The sequence below is a fragment of the Rhinoraja longicauda genome, chromosome 16, assembly GCF_053455715.1.
Source record: "Rhinoraja longicauda isolate Sanriku21f chromosome 16, sRhiLon1.1, whole genome shotgun sequence".
In the NCBI taxonomy this organism is placed as follows: domain Eukaryota; kingdom Metazoa; phylum Chordata; class Chondrichthyes; order Rajiformes; family Arhynchobatidae; genus Rhinoraja; species Rhinoraja longicauda.
In genome coordinates this window covers 30,143,283-30,171,238 of record NC_135968.1, presented here as the reverse complement: position 1 = coordinate 30,171,238, position 27,956 = coordinate 30,143,283, and the positions used below count along the sequence as shown (strand labels likewise).

Genomic DNA, 27,956 nt, shown 5'->3' with positions numbered 1-27,956 from the left:
TTAAAGGCTAAGCCAAACATAGGCAGGTGGGACGTGAAAATGGGGCATTTTGGTCTGCATGGGCAAGTTTGGCCAAAGGGCCTGTTTCCATGCTGTATGAATATGACTGCATTATATTCACCATTGAGCTGTTGCTCCCATTATACAGATCATAGAAAAGGACATTAAACAGTACGCCCCTTTAATATTGAATCGTCCTAAAACAAAAATCATAAACCCTATGGGGAAATCAAAGCCAAAACAGGCTTTGAGTTTGGCCACATAGTAATGTTAAAATAAATCTTAACAGCAGGTGGAGTGAAGGTATAAGACAAAGGTGCACAGGGTCAGGGAGTGTAGTGAAGTAACCATGGGAGGGGAGGAAGGATGGGCTGTGAACATGAAATCTTCAAAACACAATTGAGAATTTTAGATGAGATTGACTTTACTGTGGAAGCCACTGTAAAATAGCGGTAAAATGGATGGTGGGCAAATGGAACATGAAATGTGATAGGTGATGGACAGCAGATGTTTGGATGAACTGAGACTTTAACAGATATAAAATGGGAAATTGGCTAGGGCAGCGTTGAAAAGGCAGTCTTTGGGTGGCAGCAAGTCAGACACATGCACAAAGATCTGATGTCTACCTGTTTTCTTCAAATGGAAGATGCATTTTTGAATTGTTGGACAATATTTAATTGTTGAATAGTTGGACAATATTTGAAATCCCAGTATCCTCAAATCAAATAATATAAATTTGCAATGTCCTAAAAAGGAAATGAGACCTTAAATACTGCTTCTGTTCAGCAATACAATGCGTCATCTGTTTTACATTACAAAATGATATTAAATTTGACATGTAGTGCAAGTCAAGTTTTGACATTCTATCACATTTAATATTACAACATATGCATTTTATTAAAATGTATCAAAGACATAACAAAAAGCTGACTGACATTGCCTACTGACTTTAATTTTATGGAGGTATTTCTATAAGCAGCAACCAACGAAAGATTTCCTATCAATTGGTCTCAAATTAACAACAAGATGTTCAAACGGAGCAAGGAGACTGCTGGGTATACACTTGTTGGAAGAAAACACAGACTCCTCAGGTTTGTGATTGGCTTCCAGAGCAATCTGCTGGGAATTACTATGATTTCAACTACGACTACTCTTGGCATTCTGAAGTGCATTCCCAGTAGCAAAATGAAAATGCAGAATGAAAGGCAGCGATCAAGCCTGTCAAAATAGTCTATACTCTTGATTCAGATTATCTTAAATATTCTCTGTATTGCCCCATTTAGTTATTCTCATTGGAAATGTAAGAGAATATATTGTAACGTCCAATTCAATTATTCAGTTATCCATGGAAACCAGGAATAAAATTCACAACTTTCATTAGATTCATATATTTGAAATAGATATCCTGGGAGAAGGAGTTCTTTCATTAGCTTTAAAAAAAAAAGATATATACCATTTCTAATATAATAATCGTCAGGATTTCTCTTTTCATGCACTTGGAAGGAAATATCTACTTTATAGCGACCTGATAGTTCACAGCAGAATCCAAATTCAATACTTTATTTTTCATGTAAAATATAAGAGGCTAAAAAGCAATGCTCTGAACAGCAGGTGTATTTCGTGATTCAATGCAGACAAAGATCAAGTCTTAGATCAAGTTGAAGATCAAGATTTGGGCTCACCCTTCAAGCTACAGATCTATGATAGTTCAGTAAAATAAAAATCAGTTGATCGAGTGTGACACCTTACAATGGTCCAATCATTTAAAAAATGATGACCAAATCTGTGTACAGATTAGATTGATTATCGATCCATCCATCCATCCATCCATCCATCCATGTATTACTAAAACTCGCAGTTTGTTTGTGTGTATATGTTTATGTGTGTACCATGCCCTCCACACAACCAAAACGGTACAGGGCAGCACGACAATTTTAGGCCCACCCTACTCACCATTCCCTCGTGGTGTGAATAAACCCACTTTTGTTACTTTTTAAAAGCAATTTAACTAATAAACTTTAATAAATGCGCTTCCCCCCCCCCTCCCGGAAGGACCAGCGGGAGGACCGGCGCCCGTCCCGGCGTGCCCCGCGGCCTGACCTTCCTCCCATGGTGCAATGCGCCGCAGAGGCGGCGGTAGAGGGTCCAACAAGATGGCCATCGGCCGTCGCCCGCCGCTCAAGAAATAGGGCCGAGGTCAGTGCCTTCTCCCTGTACACTCTTGCCCACCCACGACCCCGGGAGACACTCCCCGCCCCGCAACAGGTCCATGCCATCGCCAGCGTTCCCCGTCGCAGATTACAGCCGAGCTGCAGGAGACACTTCGGCTCCGCAGGGGAAATGGGGCAGAGGTCAGTGCCTTTTCCCTGTCCCCCCTTCCCCACACACGGCCACGGGGGCACTCCCCACCCGGCAACAGCTCCACGGTTGGGCCTAGCGGAGGGGTGGAGGGGGAGGAAGGATGGGGATGGGTGAAGGGGATGGGGGAGGGAGGGAGGGGTGAAGGGGATGGGAGAGGGGTGAAGGGGATGGGAGAGGGGTGAAGGGGATGGGAGAGGGGTGAAGGGGATGGGAGAGGGGTGAAGGGGAGGAGGGGGTGCTGCACCAATGCAGGAGAGATTTGGACCCAACGGGTCCACTAAGTCTAGTTATACATAATCCTCAGGATAATTAAAACTGTTCAAACCTATGAATGCTCCCAATAATACATTTCAAGTTGTAAAGAAGTTGGATACATTAATTTATAGGTTTCTTAATGGTTGTATAGCTTACTTTAGCTGATCTTAACTATACAGAGAAAATAGGATGGCCTTAGTTCTCTTATCACAGTGGTTAAAGACAAGGAGGAAAAGCAGTACAGTAATTGACAGAAGGAAGTATTGGAAAAGACTTGTAGAAAACCTTTTACAGTCAGGGAGCAGAGGTCACAGCATGAAAGGAACATAAAAGTAATAACAATTTAATCTAATAATATGCTATGGCATTTTGCGATAAAGAAGGGGGTGGTGTTATGTCTCTTGAAGATATAAATCTTTGTTTCCACTCTCGCCACTGGTGAGGTCTTGTAAAACTGGAGATTAGCCAATGCTGTTCCTTTGTTTCAAATGTCACTGTACCTTGGTACAGTGAAATTTGTACATGTGACAATAAACTGACCTTGAAACCTTGACCTTGTTTAAGAAGAGAAAGAGGGATGGTCCAGGAAATTATACAGAGAGCCTCACATCCGTTGTAGGGAAGCTGTTGGAGAGGAACCACTCACATTTGGGAGAAAAACAGCCAATTAGGGATTATCAGCATGGGGGGGTTGCCCAGGACACGTCCTATCTTACAAACGATGGAGTGTTTGGATTGTTTTCTCTTGACCATCGGAGGTTGAGGGGAGACCCGATAGAAGATCTTAAAATTATGAGAGGCAAGATAGGGTAGACAGTCAGAATATTCTTCCCCCAGGGTGGAAATGTCAAATAATGGAGGTCATAGTTTTGAGATGAGAGGAAGAACCTTTAAAGATTATCTGTAGGAGGTTTATTTTTACACAGAATGGGACAGGCTAACAGGGGTTATGGTGGAAGCAAATACGACACTAGTGTTGAAAAGACTTTTAGCCGGGCACAGTACTATGCATTGAATGTAAGGACACAGATCCTGTGTAGGCAGAAGGGATTAGTTTAATTTGGCAGCAAGTTTGGCACAGACGTGGTTAACTGAAGGGCCTGTTCCTATGCTATATTCTTATATGTTCAAAGTAACAAAAAGTGACTTTAAAACTCAGTTCACAGTAAGTTACTTACGGGATGATAAATATTGAAAAATCCCTTGCAGGTTGGTAGCCTGTAGTTTTCATCAATTTTCTCCAGCCCACGCACTGTGAGAAACATACCAACAGGAGAACCCAAGGCAAAGAAGTTGTCTGGCTCAAAATCTAAGCCATGATAAGCCACAGAAACCTGAGAATAATAAGCAACACACCAGTGAACAGCAGCATGAAATCGAAACAGCAAAATCCTCAGTAACTCAAACATTGAATTATTGTTATAACTGGTAAAAAATATATATACAAATAAATATGAAAGACCCTGTATCTAGACAACATTACTGTCTACCTAAATGTGGAAAATATGCCTTTTGCAGTTTCCAACAACCTCATTAAGTTAGATAATGCTGGTCAGTTTCCAACCAGCCAGAATCTCCACCCATGGTCTTCCACACCTGTACTTACATCGGCCAGATAGGCAGGCATGTTGTGCTGTCTTCTGCAGTGTTAACTTCAGTGGCATGATCTTGATAGCACGAGGATTTCCAGCAATTCAGTGCGATCCCCTGGCCTCAAAATGCCTCTGACAACCAGCAATGCTAACTTAGATGTGGAGAGGATGTTTCCACTAGTGGGAGAGTCTGGGATCAAAGGCCATGGTCTCAGAATATAAGGACATACCGTTAGAAAGGAGATGAGGAGGAACTTCATTAGTCAGAGGGTGGTGAATCTGTGGAATTCATTGCCACAGAGGCTGTGAAGGCCAAGTCAGTGGATATTTATGAGGTAGAGATTGATTGGTTCTTGATTAGTAACAGTGTCAGGGGTTATGGAGGGAAGGCTGGAGAATAGAGTTGAGAGGGAAAGATAGATCAGCCAAGATTCAAAGGCTGAGTAGATGTGATGGACCAGATAGCCTAATTCTGCTCTTACACCTTATGATCTTATGATGCTCAGCCCGAAGCTTTGTCAGCTGCGAAGGTAGTTACCAATTTTAAACGTCTCAGACAGCAACATAATTAAAATTAATAAAAAATGTATGGAAATTAAAGCCAAGAACAAAAAAAACATGTCAAATAACATTTTTAGTATGTAACATGTTAGTGGCAGCTAAATATTTGGTGTACAAGTATCCAGGGAGGTCTGAGATACTCCATGGAGACCATGCAATCAATCCTTTATATCTGTCACCAACCTGTTTCACACTACCTGTACAGGAGCCCCAGACTTACTTCTATCCATGCTTGAAACTACTGGCGAGTCAGCTGATTTGATCGTATTTGCCTTACTAAAGCGTAAATGGGTGGATAGTTCCAGAATAAGTTCATAAAAAGCAAAACAATTTCCATAAACTAGTTAGTGTGAGGTCCACACTATATTAAAAGGAATAAAAGGGTTAACCATTACATTGCACTACATGATTTAAACTTTCAAAGAGATTAATTGGTGATAAGAAACAAAGAAGTTGATATGCAGGTTAACAAAGCAACTAAAATGCAAAGCGTCAGGGTGGTTTTTAAGGATGTAAAATTTATGACATTTAATTTATGTCAAACGTTGGTTCCACAACATGGAAGTGTATTCACAGCTCTCAAGAGTAGGAAAAGGTTATCCTTCTCTTCAAAAAATAGGTGGCTGAAGAGTGATCTAACTGAAGTTTAGGTTGGTGAGATAATTTCAAAAGATGCTGTAATATGAGAATTTTGCCCGAACAGTCCGTGACCCACAGTGCTATGGCCATAGCACTATGTTCAAAGCCCATAGCACTGTGACCAGTAGCGCTATATTTAAAGCCCATAGAGCTGTAGCTGACAGCGCTTTGTTTAAACCTTTGCGTACCAAGCCAGCAGCGCTGTGTATTACATTTGCGCGCCAAGTCTGCAGCCAGTAGCACTGTGTGTATTGCTTTGCGCGCCAAGTCTGTGGCTGATAGCGCTTTGCTTCCAAAGGGGGAGTGGGGGGGGGGTCGCTCTGATTTAGTCCACTGCCATTGGTTGTAGTTTGAATTTGGGAGCCGTGCTATTGACTAGGACTCACCGGCGGTTATTTCAACGGCTGATTTCTGCCTGTATAAAGGCAGGTGCCGGTAAACTATAAGGTAGTCATGTACGAGAGGAGTTCACTGACGGGCTGAGTCACGATCAGCGCCGCGGACAGAGGCAGTGAGGGAGGGAGATGTGCTGCTGTAAAACAGACCCCAGGGAAACATAAAATTATGCCCATTCACGGACACCCACACAATCATCTTCCATGTGTTTACTCAGTGTCCAAAAAAAAATCCAACTGCCAAACTCAAGCTTTTAAATTTCCTTTACCTGGCCAGCACCAGCTTCAAAATGTTCGTAATGCACTTTGACAGATGAAGTGGCGGTTCTACCATATGATAGTACTCTCTTCAACGTGCCCTGCTTCTCTGCAGCTAATGAGCCTGTGTGAACAGCTTCCTCCTTGCTCTTCTGTAATGCCTCTTGCTGTGTTTTCTTCAGGGCTTCTAGTGCTGCCTTCTCCATTGCAGCTTTTTTCTTTGCCTTTTGAAATAAGGAAAGAAAACTCAACACCATTTTTTTTAAATTTCTAACAATCCTAGTGAACACAGTTGAGGTAGAAATAAAGCATAAACTAAAATTGATTCACTAGTAAACTCAGTAAACATTAGTCTTATGCAGCCGGTTTTCTGGAAACGATTTCAACATAAACGAAACTTCGTTGGTCAATTTTTTTAGAGTGTTTGGGTGGACAGTGGTACAAGAATGGATTCTGTAAAATATCTAATTGAATTTTCTGGGGGAAAAAAAAAAGACCTAATTATTGAACAGGCATTCAAATCTCAAACTTGGTCTTCAACTTAATAAATCAAAAACTGGAGAGCAGCAGTTCGAGTGATAATACAAGATAATTGTCGAATGTGTTATGCAAACAGCTTAGTGCTATATTAAAAAGTAAATCCATCAAGGAGATGAAATACAAGAGCATCAGTGACAGGAACTGCAAAAATTGAGTTAATTAGCCCTTTGCCCCATATCAACAAAGCCAGTGACACAATTTATTTATTCATGCTTTTCTGCCTCATTTAGTCAAAAAAACTAAAGCACACACTTTTGCTTCTAAAGCACACAAAATTACTTGTTGGTTTCATTTGCTAATTACAGCAGAACTGTTGGCATAGAGGTCACAAATTTGAGCCCTCCAACTGTTTTCTAAACACTGGCAACACTCATACAGTACATAGGAAATTGAACAGAGTATGCAAAATATTAGTTTCAAACAAAGTCAAATCCAAGATAAAATGTTGTCCACATATGCAGAATATATTGCTTGCCTGTGCGTACGAACACATTTGCCTCCACAACAAAATTTGGACTAAATTATGTATGTTTAATTGGTCTCAACTTTTCCTAGTTTCCATCATACTAGTGCTACTTGTTTCAAATTAAGAAAAAACATTTGATGACAAGGCACTTTCAAACTTCTGCACAAAGCAAGCTTCTACATATCATAGTTTCTTGAGTCATAATAAACCTATGTCATCAGAAGATAACCTCCCTCTAGTGGGATCCTGTTCTGCTAAACTGCAAACCCTATCATGAATGGAATGATTTGCAAGAGTGGCAAAATTAACCATCTATTTTCTATGACTGGGAAGGATGTGTTGGCATTTGATTGGGTCCTGGGGATGATACAGTTAATGTCTGAGGAACATTTGATGGCATTGGGCCTGTGCTCACTGGAGTTTAGAAGGATGGCGGGGGGGAGATCTCATTAATACCTATAGAATAATTAAAGGCCTCTATATGGTGGATGTGGAAAGGATGTTTCCAGTAGTGGGAGAGTCTAGGACCAGAGGGCACAGCCTCAGAAAAAAATAACGGATCTTTCAAATGGAGATGAGGAGGAATTTCTTTAGCCAGAGGGTGTTGAATCTGTGGAATTCATTGTCACATACGGCTGTGGAGGCCAAGTCATAAGGTATTTTTAAAGCGGAGATTGATACATTCTTGATTAGTAAGGGTATCAAAGATCACAGGGAGAAGGCAGGAGAATGGGTTTGAGGGGGTAAAATAAATCAGCCATGAGCAGAGCACTTAATGGGTCAAATGCACTGACTCTGCTCCTAATCTTTTGGTCTGATGGCTTTGTAACGATAATGCCTGATCCATTTTCAGAAGCCTCCTCAACCACAAGCAATGTTTGTGACACATTAGACAGCAAGTGCCTGTGGATTATTCACCCTTGGCAGACAATGGCCACTTTTTATCAGTATTATTGTTTAACAATGGGAATCAGAAACTTTATCCACGAGAGCAGTCCTTGCTGCATCTTACCTATATAAACTTAAATCAAAAGAATAAGCTGAATGCAGATAGCAGTGCAAAATGCAGCACCTATGTTTCTTTTAAATATTATTTATATCAGTTTTTGATTCTCTTTCACAGAGGCAGACATGGCGTTCAGAAGAACAAAATAATAATTTTAATTGCTGATTGCTAAGACATTGCATTTCAAGCACCTTTATGGAAATGAAGCTACCTGTTCATTTGCTTTCTCTTTTACAAAATTAATAATTTTCTTTCTTGGTCCAAGGGGGATCCCCATTTCCTTCAAGTCATCCACCGTACACATGAGCTAAAAACAAATAAAGCAAAGGATGTATTGAGCTGGTGAAGAGTGACATGCAAAACATTAATCCATCTTTTTTACAGAGATTGATTTTACTACTGCAGCACCACTAATAAGCATGGTTACGTTTCAATACTTGTCCTTAAGGAGAACAGTGTAAAGTGCAATACTAGACAGAGATTCGGTGGGAAGTAGAGTAACTTTACATTGCAACAAAAAGAGGAACAACTGTGAGGCACAAGAGACTACAGATGCTGGAATCTTCAGCAAAACACAAATTGCTGGAGGGACTCAGCAGGTCAGGCACCAGATGAGGAGGGAAGAGATCTTTAAATTGCTCTATATCATTAAAAGTGGATCTACAAAGGTGAAGCTTACACTAGAAAATATTTAAACAGAATATAATTACATGACTCAAAAAATATTATAGAAGTTTTGATTAGAAACTGTACTAAATTATTTTTGGTCCAGGAAAAAAAATCTTTATAATATATTGAACTGAAAAACACTTACTAATGATTCCATATCTATTTTTTCTTTTTCCAAAGTGGCAAGGTACTCAGAGAGACTGAGTGATTCCAATGCTTCTGATAAGGACAGGAATTCATCCTCTTGTTCATCCTTCAGTTCATCGAAATCTTCAACATCTTGACAATTCTGGTCCTTCAATTGAACGTCAAACATGGTTTTTTTCACATACAAAATAAATATTCCAATTTAACTAGGCTAAACAGAGACAACCAGGAAAACATTTTTCCATATTTAATGCAGAGAATTATAATATTAAGTAAAAAAGAAGACTTTCACTTGGATTATCTCTGACACCTCTCTCCCCTTTCTTGATCTCTTGATCTCCATGACAGGGACAGACAATTGACTGAAGTCTACTACAAACCCACTGACTCCCAGTTATCTGGACTACACATCCTCCCACCCCGCCTCTTGTAAAGACGCACTCCCTTACTCTCAATTTCTCTGCCTCATCTGTTCCCAACGTGAGCATTCCATTCTATGACATCAAAGATGTCCACTTTCTTTAGTGAACGTAGTTCCCCCCTGCTGTTACTGATGGATCCCTCACCACAGTATTCCACAGTTCTGCTCTTGCTCCCCCTCCCCACATACGGAACAAGGATAATAACTTGGTCCTCACCTTTTAATCCAAAAGCCTCAGCATCCAACACATCATTGTGCAACACCTCAATGTGATCCCACCACTAACTGCCCGCAGAGAATGCTTCACATAAATTCACATTTTTCCCCACAATGTACTTCAGTGCCAGATCTTTACCAATTAAGTTATTCTATTTATATACCTTTATCTCCTTTCAGGACTTGCTTTCTCACCTATATTTGTTTATCGCAAATTTGGAAATTGTATCTTGGAGACTTTATCCTCAGCACACTATAGATTAATAATCACCCATTTTTATCTATTCACCATTTCCGAGTAGCAAACAAATGTCCTTTCTTTGCCATTATGTTGCATTCTTCACCAAGAGCTTTTACTATTTCTTTAAGTGCCCGTTGTTACAATTACAGTCTACCATGTTAATCTGTTTTCAGTATTTGTTTTCAGTATTTTATGTTTTAGCGGGTGCACTTCACATCCTTCTAAACTCCAGAGAGTATAGGTCCAGTCTACTCAAACTCTGTGTTGTACAATCTAGCTTTTGAACCCCTGTTACACTTCCAATAAGGCAAGAGAAAATAACTGCAGATGCTGGTACAAATCGATTTATTCACAAAATGCTGGAGTAACTCAGCAGGTCAGGCAGCATCTCGGGAGAGAAGGAATGGGTGACATTTCGGGTCGAGACCCTTCTTCAGACTGATGTCAGGGGGGCGGGACAAAGGAAGGATATAGGTGGAGACAGGAAGATAGAGGGAGATCTGGGAAGGAGGAGGGACAGAGGAACTATCTAAAGTTGGAGAAGTCGATGTTCATACCACTGGGCTGCAAAGTGCCCAGGCGAAAAATGAGGTGCTGTTCCTCCAATTTCCGGTGGGCCTCATTATGGCACTGGAGGAGGCCCATGACAGAAAGGTCAGACTGGGAATGGGAGGGGGAGTTGAAGTGCTCGGCCACCGGGAGATCAGTTTGGTTAATGCGGACCGAGCGCAGGTGTTCAGCGAAGCGATCGCCGAGCCTGCGCTTGGTTTCGCCGATGTAAATAAGTTGACATCTAGAGCAGCGGATGCAATAGATGAGGTTGGAGGAGGTGCAGGTTAACTTTTGTCTCACCTGGAAAGACTGTTTGGGTCCTTGGATGGAGTTGAGGGGTTGCAGGGGAAAGTGCCCGAGGTTGGGGTGGTTTGGGTAGGAAGGGACGAGTGGACCAGGGAGTTACGGAGGGAACGGTCTCTGCGGAACGCAGAGAGGGGAGGGGATGGGAAGATATGGCCAGTGGTGGGGTCCCGTTGTAGGTGACGGAAATGTTGGTGGATGATATGTTGGATCCGCTGGCTGGTTGGGTGGAAGGTGAGAACATTAATACAGCCTAGTCCCTTACCATTTGACAGATGTTTTGTATTTCTATTTCTTCCAAAGGAAAACAATAACATAAATCACCCTGTTAGATTTCATCAGTCATGCTTTCACCTTCTTTCTCAATTAATCAATCCACTGCCATTTACTCAAACGACTGCCCTTTGCAGCCTTCATCCACCTCATTCTATTCCCTTCTAGTTTTGTGTAGTCAGTAAATCCACATGGATATTAGATAAATTCACCTCATCCAAGCCGTTGAAAGGAGATGTGACGTAGCTGATGCCCAAGAAATAAGCGAGTTAGGTATCTCGACCGCGCATGCACAGGTCATAGGTCACGAGTGCTAAACATTCTCGCCGGCTGAGCTGCTGCGTGTATACAGACCTGCGTTTCATCCGTATTTTCCAGTTTTACTTCTTCGAGGTAAGAAAATACTGCGTTGAAAACTATTAATTAGGTATATTTATGGTTAATTTGTAAAAAATACCATGATTTTGTAGGTTTTATTGCTTTATGATTCGGTGAGTGAGCGAGATCGTGACGATTTTCTTTTGCACTGTAACTTGTACCGGAGCTGCTCCTGAAGCGGGAATATGTCGGACTTCCCAAACCACGAGTTATTCTTGGTTTCTCAATCGTTCTTGGATTGTCGGCGATGCAAAAGAAAAACAAACGTTTGAGTGAATGAATTGCTGCTCACGACCTGAAATGTCAGCCATTCCTTCTCTCTAGAGATGCTGCCTGGAGTAAGTTACTCCAGCATTTTGTGTCTGCCGGAGTGATGTGTTTCTGGGTAATATTATAGGGAGGGTTTGATCAGACAAACCGCTCCGCTGGATGCTGATCTCTGCAGCTGTCTAATCGCTGCACGAACAGCAGCTTCAAGTTTACAGTGGTCATCCATTGACATTGCGGACTGAAGTAACCGCACAAAGCAGCAATTCATTCACTCAAACGTTTGTTTTTCTTTTGCATCTCCAACAATCCAAGAACGATTGAGAAAACCAAGAATAATTCACGGTTTCGGAAGTGCAACATATTCCCGCTTGAAGAGCATCTCCGGTACAAGTTACAATGCAAAAGAAAATCATCCCAATCTCGCTCACCGAAGCATAAAGCAATAAAACCTACACAATCATCGTATTTTTTTACAAATGAACCATAAATACACCTAATTAATAGTTTTCAAAGCAATATTTTCTTACCTCGAAGAAGTAAAACTAGAAAATACGGATGAAACGCAGGTTCATAAAGTTAATCATAAAGTTAACATACACTCAGCAGCTCAGCTGGCGAGATATTTTAGCACTCGTGACCTATGACCTGTGCATGCGCGGTCGAGATACCTAACTCGCTTATTTCTTGGGCATCAGCTACATCACATCTCCTATCAATGGCTTGGATGAGGTGAATTTATCTAATATCCATGTGGATTTACTGACTACACAAAACTAGAAGGGAATAGACCGAGGTGGATGAAGGCTGCAAAGGGCAGTCGCTTGAGTAAATGTCAGTGGATTGATTAATTGAGGAAGAAGGTGAAAGCATGACCGATGAAATCTAACAAGTTATAATAGTTTTGAAAGCAGCATTTTATTACCTCGAAGAGGCAAAACTGGAAAATACGGATGAAACCCAGGTCTGTATACACGCAGCAGCTCAGCTAGCGAGAATGTTTAGCGCTCGTGACCTATGATCTGTGCATGCGCGGTCGAGATACCGAACTCGCTTATTAGACCACTGGGAAGTTTCCCAATTCCTTACTTCTAACCATTAACCATTTAATTGCAATTATTTACAGTAATATAGAATGCAAAATGTGATCAAAAGTTTTCGACCAACATAAGTGTTCTCAGTACCCTTTTTAACTATCAACCAAGTCCCATGACTGGGGTAGGTATGATACATCTTAATTCGATTATATATGTTCACGCATATCAATCATCTAAAAATTTGTAATTGTTGATATTTTGGCAGTATTGCAGAAGTGAGTTACTATCAAAATATCTACACCTGGATATTTGTGATATGGAGGTTTCATACAAATGCACAAAATATACAATACATTTACAAATTAAGTCGGTTAGAGCAATGTTTTGAAAGTTAAATATATAACGTAACATTTCATATGTTTAAAAAATTAAAATATGATGTGACAAAAGTCATGGTCTTCAAATCCAAAATGTATTTCTTTGTGACATAAAATAGCTATAAATAGTTTTGGTTGAAAGGCCTCATTTACAAACAACTACTGGTCTCTGACAAAATCTATTGCATTCATAAAGCATGACCTATAATCAAAAGCAAAGCCAACATTTTCTTGAGAAACTTTTAGAATCTCAGTTTTTAAATGGCAGTGTCAAATATTGCCTCTTGTGTTTCTATACTAACTACTGTTAACAGTTCCAAAAAAAATAACAGAAGACTATCTGTGTGGAAAAACAGGTGTCTACTAATCCTTCAGTGATATTTTGTTGAATCCCACAATAATCTATTTCAATTCGCATGCAAGAGGATTTTCTCGCGCATGCGAATTCTCAAACAGATGGCACAAAAACACATTGTGATGTTTAGGTTTGAGGATGACTATTGCCAAAGGTTAGGCCAGTTATCAAAACAACAATAAACCTCTAATAGCAATTTGATATTAAATAAATAAAATACCATTTGGTGTTATGTCTCTTTGAAGAATAAATCCCCAAAATTAGATATTATACACCAAACTGATCATTAGTGATTCTGACCATATAAAAACTTGTGCTCACAGATTTACAAAATTGGCTCAGTAAGTGATCAATTGTTTGTACATGAAGGTACCTGGAGTTCTTCTGGGCTTGTAGAATCTTTCACATTCCCATTAGGAGCTGATTGAGTGGGACCACCAGCCAAAGAGCCACCCGTCTGATTGGCCAACAAATCAAAAAGGATCAGAGAACCTGAGAAAAAATTAGAAGTGACGTAAATTTCCCCCAAAAAAAATCTTAGAGGTTGAGTTTCAATTTAACCTATGAAAAAGTCAACATTCACAAAACAAACTGAACAGCAACATTTATACACCAATGTTACTTTAGAATTGTGACAGAAGTTAAAGTGCATTTCATACTATAATTTAAGTAGTGTGCAAACAAAACACATTCCTGAGCTCTAGAAGATGGAGTCAGTTACCCAATTAATTCAGAAATCTAACCTAATGGATTATGACTGCCTTGGACACTCAGAATCAGGAGACAAAAGCTGCATTTGACTAACAATCATTTTTTCCACTCTGAAAAAAGAATTATTTTAATTCAGAAGGATTTTCAAGCATTAAATATGTACAGAAATCACATTTAATTCCTTGACACAAAAAAAGCAAAGAAATTATTGAGAATTTGTCGGACACATCTGCAAATGACCAAGAAGAATTATCAGATAAGGAAATCAAGCTGGAAAGTACCTCAGCATCCAGACCATTTGCCAAAAGCAAGCTCATGAAACCTACTCAATACAATATAACATTTAAAGCAAATTACACTGACATGGCCATTAAAAAAAAGCTTATCTTTAAGGCATTTCTTGTCATTGGTATTATGCCCATTATGTTAGTAACAAGAGCTAATATTATTTTATGCCACCAGTGGGTAAAGATCAAGTCGCAAAGTTCATTTTCCCAAACTTCAAGGAGTGTAGGCTTGACTGTCTCTTTGCTATGCACTTACTATTAGAATGTGTTGAAATACCCATTCAATTGGTTTGTTAAGTTAACTGGCTACTGTGAACTGTCCATGGTGTACAAGGGGAATCTGGAGTAGTTCATAGGAAAAATATTAGGTTACAAGGGAATTGATGGTGGGGATTGGGATCAGTGGGAATGCTCCGAGGCTGGATGGTCTCCTTCTCTACCATAGTGGTCATATGCAAACTCAGGTCATTTAATATTTAAATATTGCAGTGAGAACAGTAATAAATATAAAATATTAAGCCCCCAGTGACAGGAAAATTTCTGATGGTAAATGCAAAACAATTAGTGATCAAATAACCTCATGGGAAAAGCACCCAACACCTCATTTATCATCCAAAAATATAAATTCTCTTATTTTGTTATCTTATTTAAATGCTTTTCCCTTCTGACACAATGCATTCCCAAACACCTAATATCTACCGTACTCACTTCCCAATGCTTTTCATTGTGGATGACTGGAAATGCTCAACCATTCTGTAAATGCTCAGGGGAAATCATTCCACCTCAATTTCAAATACCAATTAAAATGTATGAAGAAAGATTGCAAAAAAAGTCTTCAAATCCCAAGCTGTGAAATGGTGTCACTGTCATGACAACAAGGTTTAAGTACATGGCATCTATAAGACTGCCAAGGCACTTCACAAGAATGTCATTGAACAAAATTGCTGCACAAGAAGATAAGGGAGGTGACCAAATGCAGTAATTAAGGAGCATTTCAAGAGGAAATATCAATAGGGTGGTGTAGTGGAGGTGGATGCAGAAAGAGCCAGGAAAGTAATTCCTGAGGCTAATGCCTTTGCTTAATGCAAGCCTTAATGATGGAGCGTTCAAATTCAGTGATCATCAACATGGAAAGAATTGGAAGAGCACATCTCAGTATAGTCAGTAACGATCACAGAGTCTGCACTTGGTCTCGCTGATAGCTGGATCGCTCACGATAATTTCAAACTTTATTTAAAAATTAGCAACAAGACCAGGCCACTTTCTGAAAACTGCATACAGATTATATTTTATGATAATTTCTCAAAATATATGGGACTTGGAACATTTTGTTTTAAAAGGCGATATTTCAACCATTAAAAGTGGATGATTTCCTTTTGCTTCAAAATTTGCATTCTGTATTACAATTTGTTCCTAGAGTTTCCCTCCAGAATTCTTTAATGGCTGAATGTTGCTAGCTCCAGTAGGCAGTTCTGATGGAGACTGAAGGCACTCAGCTTTCAGAATCGAAGCAAGTTCTTGTCTTGCAGGTATTACCTGCAAGCCCTGGACTTGCAGCACCACCTGTCAGTCAGTATCAGTATCACTCACTACACTGCACTCCATGTGAAAAATCACTCCTGTCAGGCAGAAAATATAGAAGATTAAAAGTGCAAATCATCAGATTCAAGATCAGCTAGGGTACAGTCCGATTCTCCTCTATCTCATTTAAACATTAGAATTTGTCCCTGCAACTGTTACGTTATGATGCTGAGAATTATATTTTGCACTCTATCTTTTCCATCACTCTACCTATTATACTTGAATTTGGCTTGATTGCAATTATCTTTAGTATTATCTTATTTGATTGGATAGATGCAAAACAAAGCTTTTCGCAGGACCTCAGTACAGATGGCAGTAAGAAAGGGCAGCACAGTTGCAGCAGGTAGAGCTGCTGCCACAGTGCCAGATACCCAATTTCAATCCTGACCTCAGATGTTGTCTGCACACTCTCCCTGTGACCATGTAGATTTCCTCCAGGTACTCCAGTTTCCTTTCACATCTGAGATGTGCAATTTTGTAGATTAATTAGTCCCAGTATATTGCCCCTAGTCTGTAGTGCGGGAATGAAAAAAAAATGGGATAACAGAGAACTAATGTTGCTGGGGCCACAACTGGACTATAAAATAGCACCTCTTGCATATGGACTCAGTGGGCTGTTCTGTGCATACTGTACTGACCGGGGTGATTGTGCTTATGCACGGGGATAGTTGTGCTGAGCTGGATGCAAAAAATGTATTTCACTGTACCTGCTACACATGACAATAAAGGAACCATTGATATGGGCGAACCATCAACAACTAATGTGAATCGGTGGTCTATGGTCAGCTTGCACTCCGTGGGTTGAAGAGCTAATTTCCATGCTTTATCTTACAATCAATAAACCTTCAACTGCACCATATTAATCTGGTGATATATACAAAGCCCCATTAATTTCAACGGAAATGTTATCTCTAGAGATGAAGAGACAAAGAAAAGTATTATTTTAATTAAGCAAGTATTATTTTAATTATTTCAACTTAATGTTTTTAATCATTTCCAAATATTGTTTTTACTCAATTTTATTATTTTATTTCAATTGCAAAATTATAGTTTTGTTTAATTTAGCTTAGAGATGCAGCGTGGAAACAGGCCCTTCGCGCCACCAAGTCTACGCTGACCAGCAATCACCCGCACACCCGTTCTAACCTACTCAATAGGGACAATTTACAGAAGCCAACAAACTACAATAGCAATAACCGACAAACCTGCATGTCGGAGAAAACCCATGCGGTCACAGAGAGAACGTACAAACTCTGCACACAGCACCTCAAGTTAAAAATAAAACCTAGGTCTCTGGTGCTGGAAGGTAGTAATTCTACCACTGCGCCACTCCTTTAAGTCTATCTAATTATCAGGTGATGTTCGAAAACCTAACATTTACACCAGCTTTGACAAGAGGACATTCTGATAACCTGCTTTGGCATCTGACGTTTTGTTAGGATATTCTGCAGGGTCATTGCCTTTGTAGTACATTACCCAGGGTTCAGTCACCTTCCAGACCTCACCAATGAGCAGAGACTGCTGAAAACTAGAGATTACATCCTACATTCATTCCAGGCGAGTGGGAACCCAGTGGACATTCCATGTGCAATGAGTAGCAGTTCCTTATGCTAGTTTAAATCACATATCCTACATTGAGTGTAGAGCATTTCCTGTGTTTCAAAGCAGGAAGGATATTATTGCCATTTAATGGATAGAGGTCAGCTACCAAGATGAATTTAATGGGGGTCCAGAGAAAGGGAGAGAGTTAAGCAAACAGAAATTAGCAAGTGGATGAGAGTCAAAGAAAGAGCAATATAGTTGGGTAAACCACAAAGCAGCTCTATAATACCCAAAAATTACTGAAGATTCTCTAAAATGTTCACACTCTACCAAGAGAATATACCCGCAAGCAACGACAAAGCAAAATTCAATCCATCCTCAACTTTTCAGGTACAAAGGCAATTCCAAGTATTTCCTGATTCCAAACCTGCCTGGACACGAAAACTGCATAGAACATAGTAATCCTGATTAGATTAGCTCAAAAGTAGTAACACATCCATAAACACAATAATGAATGGAAATGCAACAAGTCCCACAAACTATTCAAACATTAGTAGTTATTACCCAGACTGTGTCCTGCAAGGGAGATTCCTCCTTTGAAATTAGGATTTCGACTCAAGAAGAGAGCATAAAGTTGATTGATTTCAGCAACCATTTTATCCACAATGGTCTGGCAGTAGGTAGGGCTATTGTAGAAGAATATGTCCAGTAATGTCTCATTGGTAAAGTGACGCAAACGGCCTATACTTGGTAATGTGATTTTCTTGATACGCCTGATGCAAAGAGAGAGAAGCAAGCAAATAAACCCAAATGAGAAAGGTTACTTTTTCAAAATCAGCTTTACAACAATTAAAAATTATTCAATAAAAACAGAAACCAGATCAAATTTCAACAAAAATTATCAAAACTATTCTACCTAAAATTACCCAAATTTACAACATACCAAAATTAAAAGGCCACCAGAGACTGCTTATATTCTGTGCATATATCCTCTCACTTCTTCTAATCCTATCAATATAATCTCATACTGCTTGCGACAAGGCCATTTACAAGCCTTTTATACATAGAAAATAGGTGCAGGAGTTGGCCATTCGAGCCAGCACCACCATTCAATACGATCATGGCTGATCATCCAAAATCAGTACCCCATTCCAGTTTTCTCCCCATATCCCTTGATACAAAAGCAAAAAAACTGTCTGTGCAGGAAGATAGAAATAAAAATGTTTAAAATGCTACAAATACTCAGTCATGATCATACTGCAGAAACAGGCCATTTGACCCAACTCAGCATGTCAAACTATCTGTTCTGAGAAAGAGACAATATTTTTGATAGCCTTTCATCAATTGTTCTGAAGAAAGATTATTGCCTCATATGTTATCTATGTCTCTCCCCACAGAGGCTGCTATGAACCATAATTTCCTGTATGGCAATGCTGTCAGCACTTATTCCTAAGAAGTGAACAATAGCTTCCAGCACCTGCATTATTAAAAGTGGAAAGTAGGAAGTTGCCATCACTGCCACGGCATCATGCTAAGGAACGGACATTCAAATACACACAAGGATATAAACGCACTGTGTTTTATTGGTACATACATGCAGGTGGTTCTTCTATAATGTGATAGTTGCATTCCTAAAAACCTTGTTATAAAATAGTATTATGAAAACAGTATCAATGGGGAAAAAAGGCATTAGAGGGTAGAGTTTCCAACTCACAATAACAAAGTTATTTCTCCCATTGGATTTTCATGAATAAAGACCTTTTTTAATAGCTACAGGTTTATTTTTGTTATTGCAAGCTATAAATACTAGAGGCTCTGTGTTACACAGTTTAATTTAGTATCTTTGCACAAGTGTTAACAGAAGCTACTTTTGTCAATTTCAGGACAGACTAATGTTCTCAAGAGACAATGTGACGAATTGCCGCATTGAGGTTACATGGAAATACCCAAGACATTTTTTTCCCCCCAAGACAGCTTTTATTTTCTGCTCGTCAATTTTTCAAAGTAGGCTCTTACTCCCCCGCTCCCAGTTCATAACAAGGACAGAGTCCCCCTTGTCCTCACCTTCCACCCCATCAGCCAGCGTATACAACAAATTATCCTCCAACATTTCCATCACCTCCCAAGGGACCCCACTACTGGCTACATCTTCCCACCTCCTCCCCTTTCTGCTTTCCGCAGAGACCATTCCCTCCGTAACTCCCTGGTCCACTCGTCCCTTCCCACCTAAACCACCCCCTCCCCAGGTACTTTCCCCTGCAACTGCAGGGGTTGCAACACCTGTCCCTTTACTTCCCCCCTTGACTCCATCCAAGGACCCAAACAGTCTTTCCAGGTGAGGCAGAGGTTCACCTGCACCTCTTCCAACCTCATCTATGTATCCGCTGCTCCAGATGTCAACTTCTCTACATCGGCGAGACTAAACGCAGGCTCGGCGATCGTTTCGCTCAACACCTTCGCTCAGTCCGCCTTAACCAACCTGATCTCCCAGTGGCTCAGCACTTCAATTCTCCCTCCCACTCCCAGTCTGACCTTTCTGCCATGGGCCTCCTCCATTGTCATAGTGCGGCCCACCGCAAATTGGAGGAACAGCACCTCATATTTCGCTTGGGCAGCTTGCACCCCAGCTGTATGAACATTGATTTCCCTAACTTTAGATAGCTCCTCTGTCCCTCTCTTTCCCCTCCCCATTCCCAGTTCTCCCACTGTCTTCCTGTCTCCAACTACATCCTTTCTTTGTCCCACCCCCCCCCCCCCCCGACATCAGTCTGAAGGGTCTCGACCCGAAACGTCACCCATTCCTTCTCTCCTGAGATCCTGCCTGACCCGCTGAGTTACTCCAGCTTTTTGTGATACCTCAATGGTCCTCCAGTTTTTAATCAAAATTACATTTATAACCAATTCACCCTGCAAAATACCAATAGTGTTCCCCAATTTATCAACCACATTATATCCAGTTAGCGTTGTGAAAACTTGCATTATAATAGAACTACCTGTATTAAACTCATAAGGGCATAGTTATAATTACTCATAATTTAAAAAAAGGGATGCCAAGTCTTAATCCTGCCAAACTACCTCCATAATATTAAATTCTTATATTTGTGAAAACATATTTATTTTAGCCAAGAAAAATAATCTTAATTTTATTATTCTTTTAGCACTTTCAAACTGTTGTTTCACACACGTCCAAATTAGGATCGTTACACATGTGCACATAAGTACACATTTTCAAGACGTCATGTTTGATAGAATCTATTGAATTATTTGGTCTATTAACAGTAAAGCAAGGCAAGGCTCAGTAGCCCAGGGTTTGTGTGCGGCTTACAAATAGCATCAGCCATTTATTGCCCTTGGACTTTGCTCCAACTAGAAATGCAATAAAAAATTCCAGCCTCTACAGAAGACATGTTGAATAGTAAAGATGAAAGGATGGTTAGCATGAGAATGTTGTTACTTTTTCTTAATATAAAATGGTACCTTCAGGAAATTGAGTTATGTATCCAATTTTAAATTTAGATAATTGAGTATATTAAAAGAAAAATTTCTGAAGTATTAAAACATAAATATTTTTCCTCCAATAACTATTTATGTCCAAAGCTGGTGTTGGATATGGTCTTTGATCTGAAATGCCCAGAGCTAAAAACAGATAAACTTAAAGTTCATCATGTGTAAGGAACTGCAGATGCTGGTTTAAACCAAAGATAGACTCAAAAAAGCTGGAGTAACTCAGTGAGACAGGCAGCACCTCTGGGGAGAAGGAATGGGTGACGTTTCGGGTAGAGACCCTCCTTCAGACTGGTTAGGGATAAGGGAAACGAGAGATACAGATGGTGATGTGGAGAGATAAAGAACAATGAATGAAAGATATGCAAAAAAGTAACGATGATAAAGGAAACAGGCCATAAAGTTCATCATGTTTTACTAACATTATTATAAAACGTATTCTTAAACAAGGATAATATTATGCTTTGAATTATTTTCTGACAAAACATTAAAATTCAATCCATGTACAACTTTTTCCACCAAAATAGAAGTGGGAGAATATACCTGTCTACTCCCATAGCATCTCCATGAAGAGCATTGTGCCAATGTACTGGAAGAAATTCAACTCTCGTGATTTTATTTTCATCAACTGCTTTTTTAAAATGCGAGTGTAGTAGTTTCAGAGAAACATTTCTGAAGTCGTCAACTGAAAAAATAATGTGCAATTGTCTGAGTCGTTAACTGTAAATGAATACTGCAAAGTCTGTGTAATTAGATGGCAACAAAGTTTAAAAAACATTAAGTTGGGAAAATATTAAGTTATATCATTAAGAGTAAGGTTGGAAGAGTAGGATTTTTAGTCACAGCAATACTTCACTAAGCAAAGTACAGCTTGAAAATCTATACTGGATGTCATGGAGTAGCACGGATATATTTTCACATCATTACTTCCCCAGAGAAGCGAGCCATTGAGTTATTTGCTCAATTGTTAAAACATGAGCTCCAGAAATAATTCAAAACCTGCAAATAAACCAGGTACTAAAATTACTAAGTACCTTATTAAACAGGAATACAGTTTAATGTCACTAATTTAAATGTATTTGAAATATGAACACTAATTTTATTAATGCTCAACATAAAACTGTACAAAGATTACAGAATGCATTGCATTCAGAATATTGTCTCCCCAGCCCAACCCCATCTCCAAAATTGCCCAAAGTATTTCATAGTCAATGGATTCATTTATGAACTGCATTTACTGTGATTGATTCCCACATCAGATGAATGAATGAATGAATGAATGAATGAATTAATGAATGAATGAATGAATAATGAATAAGTTTATTGGCCAAGTATGTGCATATGCAAGGAATGTGCCTTGGTGCTCTGCTCACAAATGACAACACATACAGTTAACAATTAAGAATAAAGCATAACCACATCAAAACAATAAGGATACAACTTTACGGTCTAAACATGTGGGTGAAAATAAACCAGAGCAAAAAAGAGATTACAGACTTTGGTTATTGAGTAGAACTACTACTCGTGGAAAAGCTGTTTTTATGTCTGTCTGTGGCGGCTTTGACAGTCCGGAGTCGCCTTACAGAGGGAAGTGCTTCAAAGATTTTGTGGCCAGGATGAGAGGGGTCAGAGATGATCTTGCCCGCTCGCTTCCTGGGCCGTGCAGTGAACAGTTCGTCAATGGAGGGGGGAAGGTTGCAGCCAACAACCTTCTCAGCTGATCAAACGATCCGTTGCAACCTCCAGATGTCGTGCTTGGTGGCTGAGCCAAACCAGACCATGATGGAGAAGGTGAGGACGAACTCAATGATAGCAGTATAAAATTGGAATGCATGTCTAAAGAATATGCTTCTGGTGTTGACATTTCAGGAAGAATATAGATTGTGTCATTTTGGTTGACTTTGAAAATAGTACTACACCCAAGTGGTCAGAAGCCAAAGATGCTTAATTTAAAGGAGAATTTTCACTGAAACATCTGAACTTCAGGGCCATTCTTAGTCACGTGTGTGACCAAAAATGTGAAAAATTGTGAAATACATCTCTTCTAATTCTGAAAGCATTACAGGTATATTGTTTTGTACTGTATATATGACATATATGTCGAAGTTTATCAAGTGGAATTTTTATATGTCATGCTGACAATGTTTGTTTGGGGTCAGAGGTCAAACATGACTGGTCACGTGTGTGGCCTCACATGGTCGTTTTGGGCCAGGACTTCTCAGTATGAAGTAACATTGTCTGCCCATTTCACTCTCTAGAATCTGCCTGACCTGCTGAGTTTCCCCAGCAGTTCGTATTTTACTCATGTTATCATCTTTGTTACATTGCCACCATCTGGCCAAACATAATATAGTTGTTAAACAGATGCTTCAAGAGTTTGTAAACATGCGCAAAAAAGGTTAATTGAATAGATAATATTTTCACATTGAGAAACATAATGTTTTTTAAATATTTAAATAAATAGAACTTACGAAACAACATGGTAATAAAACCGAAACCATTACGCTAGTTAAAATATATGTTTGCGTGAGGGGAATTACTTGATATATAGATTTATATTGGTATTCATAGCTAATCAAACAAGCCAATGTATTTCAAAATAAGGCTATCACGCTAAAATATTGAGAAAACCTACTGTTACAGATTTGATATCCAGGTGATACATTTAAGTATGATTACAGTAAAGAGTTCCAATACAGAGCAAGCAATGTATCTCTGATGTTGTAACGTGCTAAATTATAGTTTCATATTAAATAACTGTTCACATCATCCAATTCAATAGGTTTTGTTAAACCATGAATTACATTACGTAAACAAAGAAATATTTTGTTCTACTTGGATTATAGGCAAATGCAGTACACTCGTAAAGCTGGCTGCTATTCTATTCCCATGGAGCAACTATTTATTTGATAATTAGGTAATTTATAAACAAGTTGAAAAGTCAGCTAACATGAACTAACGACTCAGCGGGTCTTCTTCCTACTTTTGAATGAGAGTCTGCATACTCCAAGATTCTCTTCCTAGTTCTGTTGTTTCTTGGAAATCAGTGATTTGAAGAACATGATGTAAAATTTGTTATGACTAACGAGTGCGCAATGTTTTTGAAAAAAAATGTGCCTAAACATCAGTTCACTGTGACTTTTATCACAGTTTGGCAGAGTCATACATGAGAATCAGAGCACAGAAAAAGTACACAGAAGGAACAGAAGCCACACAACCCCTGAAAGCTGTTCTGCCATTCAACAGGATCATTATCTCAACCCTACTTTCTTCCTATATTCCCACCTGCATGCAAACAACCATCAAGCTCAGTCTGGGATATATACAATTAGTGGTGAATTCAACCTTTGAAACCACTGCTTTCTTGTATCCTTCATTCATTTGAAACAGAAAATAGGGGTTTATATGTTCATAATAACAAAACAAATACAAAATACTCTTCTCTATCCTCAAACTACTGCTGCCCTCATTCGGCTAAGAGATTATTTAATTAGAATAAATCTAATCAAACCTCAGATTATTGCTTGTATCAGCTTGTTGAAGGATTCAGGTTCATTTGAACCTCGACATTCTAATACTCACGTTAAATATAGGTTTGCTTCAAATAATTAAAAGACATTCAGGGAAAGAATAATTGAAAAATAATCCTACCACATTCAACAATGCTTCTGAAACGCAAGTCACAGGCTGGTCCAATACCATGTGCCATGAAAACCAGATGATTAATTTGTGGCACCTCTCCTATGTTAAGAAAAAGACATTACAATTGTTTTTAGAGAAATGATCGCAAAAGTGTAATTCATAGAAATTCATTCCATCCTTCACGAACTAACAAAAATCTCACTGCCTCAACTTAGATCTAACTATGACAAAGGAAATAAACTTCGTACATATTTGGCACCTTATTACTTTCATGAAAAATGTCAAAGCATTTAATAGAAATGCCCTATACAGAAATGCATATATTTACAGTTTCATTCTGCCACACAAAATCCCACACTTCAGTTAAAAATTTGTGGCATTTTTGGAGAATCAGCAATATCTGCTGGAAACAAAAGCGAGACTGCCTTAGCATTATGTCATGTATTTAGTCTTCAAAACACTGAGATGTAGTTAACTGAACTGATCATTAACTTTAGAGTGCCATGGACATTAAGGACGTTTTCTTTAGCTCAAGCTACCTGAAAAGCTCAATTTTGTTTAGTAAGTTTAGCTTGGAAAGATCATTCTGAGGTATTTGAAGTGTTTAATTGGGTTCATACCTTCAGGAATTACATCATGGTCATCATCTATCCCACGCTTGACCACTCTGGGCCTGGTCTGTCCATCTTGTGTTGTTCCCCATTCATCTGGCAGTGCGGAAGCATGGAACTGAACTATTACCTAGAAGCAATCATGACTGCTTTATTATCATTTCTTAAATAATTATTGTTGAGACTGGACGTTATAGTAATCAATATAATGAAATTAACAATTTAGTTAGATGAAAAATTGTTGTCCCTTTCAATATAGTGGTTCAATATTTTTCCCTAAAAGGGGCTCATGGGGTTGTTAATGCTGGACAATCTGTCCCATTGTGTCAAATGAATTCATTCTCGATCAATATATAGAAAGTGTTCCATCTGTTTTAATGTTCTGCCAAACTTTCCTATCACATCCTGGTCTCCACTGAAAAACAAATGGTCGTGGTTTTGAACAAGAGCCGCAAGATAAAGTACAACATTTATTTTTAATTAAGCATTCTTGGATATTAAACTGTATTTTTCTCTGGTCAGAAGGCAATATGACTAGCCCTTACAAATTACCTCCAAAAATAAAGAGAGAACCTTATTTCACATATATCCTTATAATATGGGACACCATTGGGCCCATCAAATCCATATTGGCTCTCAGCACACATGAAGTCCCATCCCTCTTCTTGTGTCCCTGCAACCTAGTCCCACACTTACTCACCACCTACCATCCCATCCCGTCCCATTTCAATCAACAAATATTTCTCCCCTCGAGTTACCAATTGTCACTCCAAGAATGATCATTTATCCCAATTGTAACTTTCTTTAGCAAACAAATTCCCTACACATACTAATACAATACTCCCAATTCCATGCATTCTTATCATGTACAACCTTTGTTGCGGTATTTTATTGAATGCCTGCTACAAATCCAAATGGACTACATCTACTGATTCCATCATCTTCCACTCTAGATTGGTTAACATTGGTTCAACAGTGCCTCTTTACAAGTGTAAGATGTCTCCCTCAGAAATCTGTATGCAAATCATTATGGATAAACTGTGAATTTAAGATTTGTTTTTAATAATTGAAGATGTTCAGCAGGATGATAGCTCAAAGTTATTTCTGGTCCTCTGAATAAATGCTGCCCAATCTGTAAATGCATAGAGGATTTTTAGTTTTTATTTCACATTTCCAACATCTGCAGTTTTTCTGCATTTCCATTCTGGGTTTAAGATTAAATCTTTGGATTAAATGAGCCAGTTGTAATAAATTTAAATGTGAAAGCCAGATAATGGAGATAAACTTTCCAGACAATAGCAGCAGTAAATAAAAATGCAACATCCGCAAAATGAATTTGTTTTCTCTGACTGAACAGATACAAGCTTCTGTCTTCCTAAAGAATGTTCTTCAATATAGTTTTATAGACCCTGGGGTCGAAATTTAACCTTGGTCACACACATTAAAAGCATAATATAGTAATGGCACTTTTAGATTCAGTTTCCAAGGAACCCAATGAAAACATATTTGTAGGTTGAACACAACACGCAGCAGCTCCTATTACAGTATGTACGGTCTATGGCCACAGGTGAATTTTTATCCTCATGATATCTTACTTTAAAACAGACTGTACCTTTGGATTATGCATTACAATGGTTTCTCCACTGGCAAATTCGAGTCCCTTATGCCACTGGTTGGTAGTTACAGCCTTTTTATATTCTCCCTACAAATGAGAGGAAAGTTAGAAGCTTTCACCACACAATTTATTTTCTACAAGATTTCAAAACTATTTTAGGCGCAAACTTTAAAATGTTCACTTACCTCAGATTTTTAATATCAATTTTAACTCAACTACAAATATAAAAATGGCTTAGTGTTAATTATGAAATAAATAATTTCTTAAATTATTTTCAAATGACATATTGCACCCCCGCAAATGAATTTTATGTGAATATCATGGGCTATTTAAAAACCACTCTGAAGTTTTGAATAAATAAAACAAATGAAAATATGAACTCATTGAATTCAACAAGTGAAATTATTTAGTTTACTGCTGCTTGAACTTTTTCTCAAATACTAAAACTCCTCTCATTAAAACAGCCATACATACTTAAGGATAGCGGAGTGAGGGGGTATGGGGAGAAGGCAGGAACGGGGTACTGATTGAGAGTGATCAGCCATGATCGCATTGAATGGCGGTGCTGGCTCGAAGGGCTGAATGGCCTACTCCTGCACCTATTGTCTATTGTCTATAACGCTGATCCTCACCCAGTCACATGTGCAGGTTTAACAGGGAGCCTAGAAAGTGAACTGTGAAACATCCAAACACACTCAAGTCTAACTGCAGAATCAGTTTATTTCCTGTTCCCCTCCATGCAAAATCTAGCAGTGGAGCACAGCCAGCAGAGCTCAACCACTAAGTTTGGGACTTTGACATGCATACAGAACCTTAAATTCTTCATACTACTGTAGCAAAAGCCACTTCTGCTGTTACGGCTTTGGATCACTGGTTTCAAACCATGACAAATGTATGATATAAAATAATAAATATAATAAAAACAAAATGTGAAAATGAATTTCCCAAATTATGAACTTGAAAAATGTACATCCTAACACAAATTATTGAGCCACACAATAATTAAGTTCCAATTGGTAGAGGGATCATAAAGTTGTTTTGGTAGACACGTGGAAACAAGTCATGAGAATTTTGTCCAATTCCAAACAACAAATTAAGAACGTCAACGTATTTGAAAGGAAGCGAGGGAATTTTACCAGGCTAGTATTAAGTAC

At 38.9% G+C, this 27,956-nt stretch overlaps 1 protein-coding gene across 2 annotated transcripts in view; it reads right to left on the bottom strand.

Annotated features, from left to right (window-relative positions):
* sec23ip (SEC23 interacting protein) overlaps positions 1–27,956 on the bottom strand; it is an 87,087-nt gene that overhangs the window by 45,386 nt on the left and 13,745 nt on the right. For both annotated transcript variants that reach the window (XM_078413518.1, XM_078413519.1), the window contains exons 5-14: positions 26,800–26,889; positions 25,197–25,317; positions 24,586–24,675; positions 21,478–21,619; positions 17,995–18,203; positions 13,683–13,801; positions 8,888–9,037; positions 8,285–8,380; positions 6,073–6,285; positions 3,795–3,950 (exon numbers count right to left, since the gene is read on the bottom strand). In XM_078413518.1, coding sequence (XP_078269644.1) covers positions 3,795–3,950; positions 6,073–6,285; positions 8,285–8,380; positions 8,888–9,037; positions 13,683–13,801; positions 17,995–18,203; positions 21,478–21,619; positions 24,586–24,675; positions 25,197–25,317; positions 26,800–26,889 — 1,386 coding nt within the window. The remainder of the gene's footprint in view (positions 1–3,794; positions 3,951–6,072; positions 6,286–8,284; positions 8,381–8,887; positions 9,038–13,682; positions 13,802–17,994; positions 18,204–21,477; positions 21,620–24,585; positions 24,676–25,196; positions 25,318–26,799; positions 26,890–27,956) is intronic.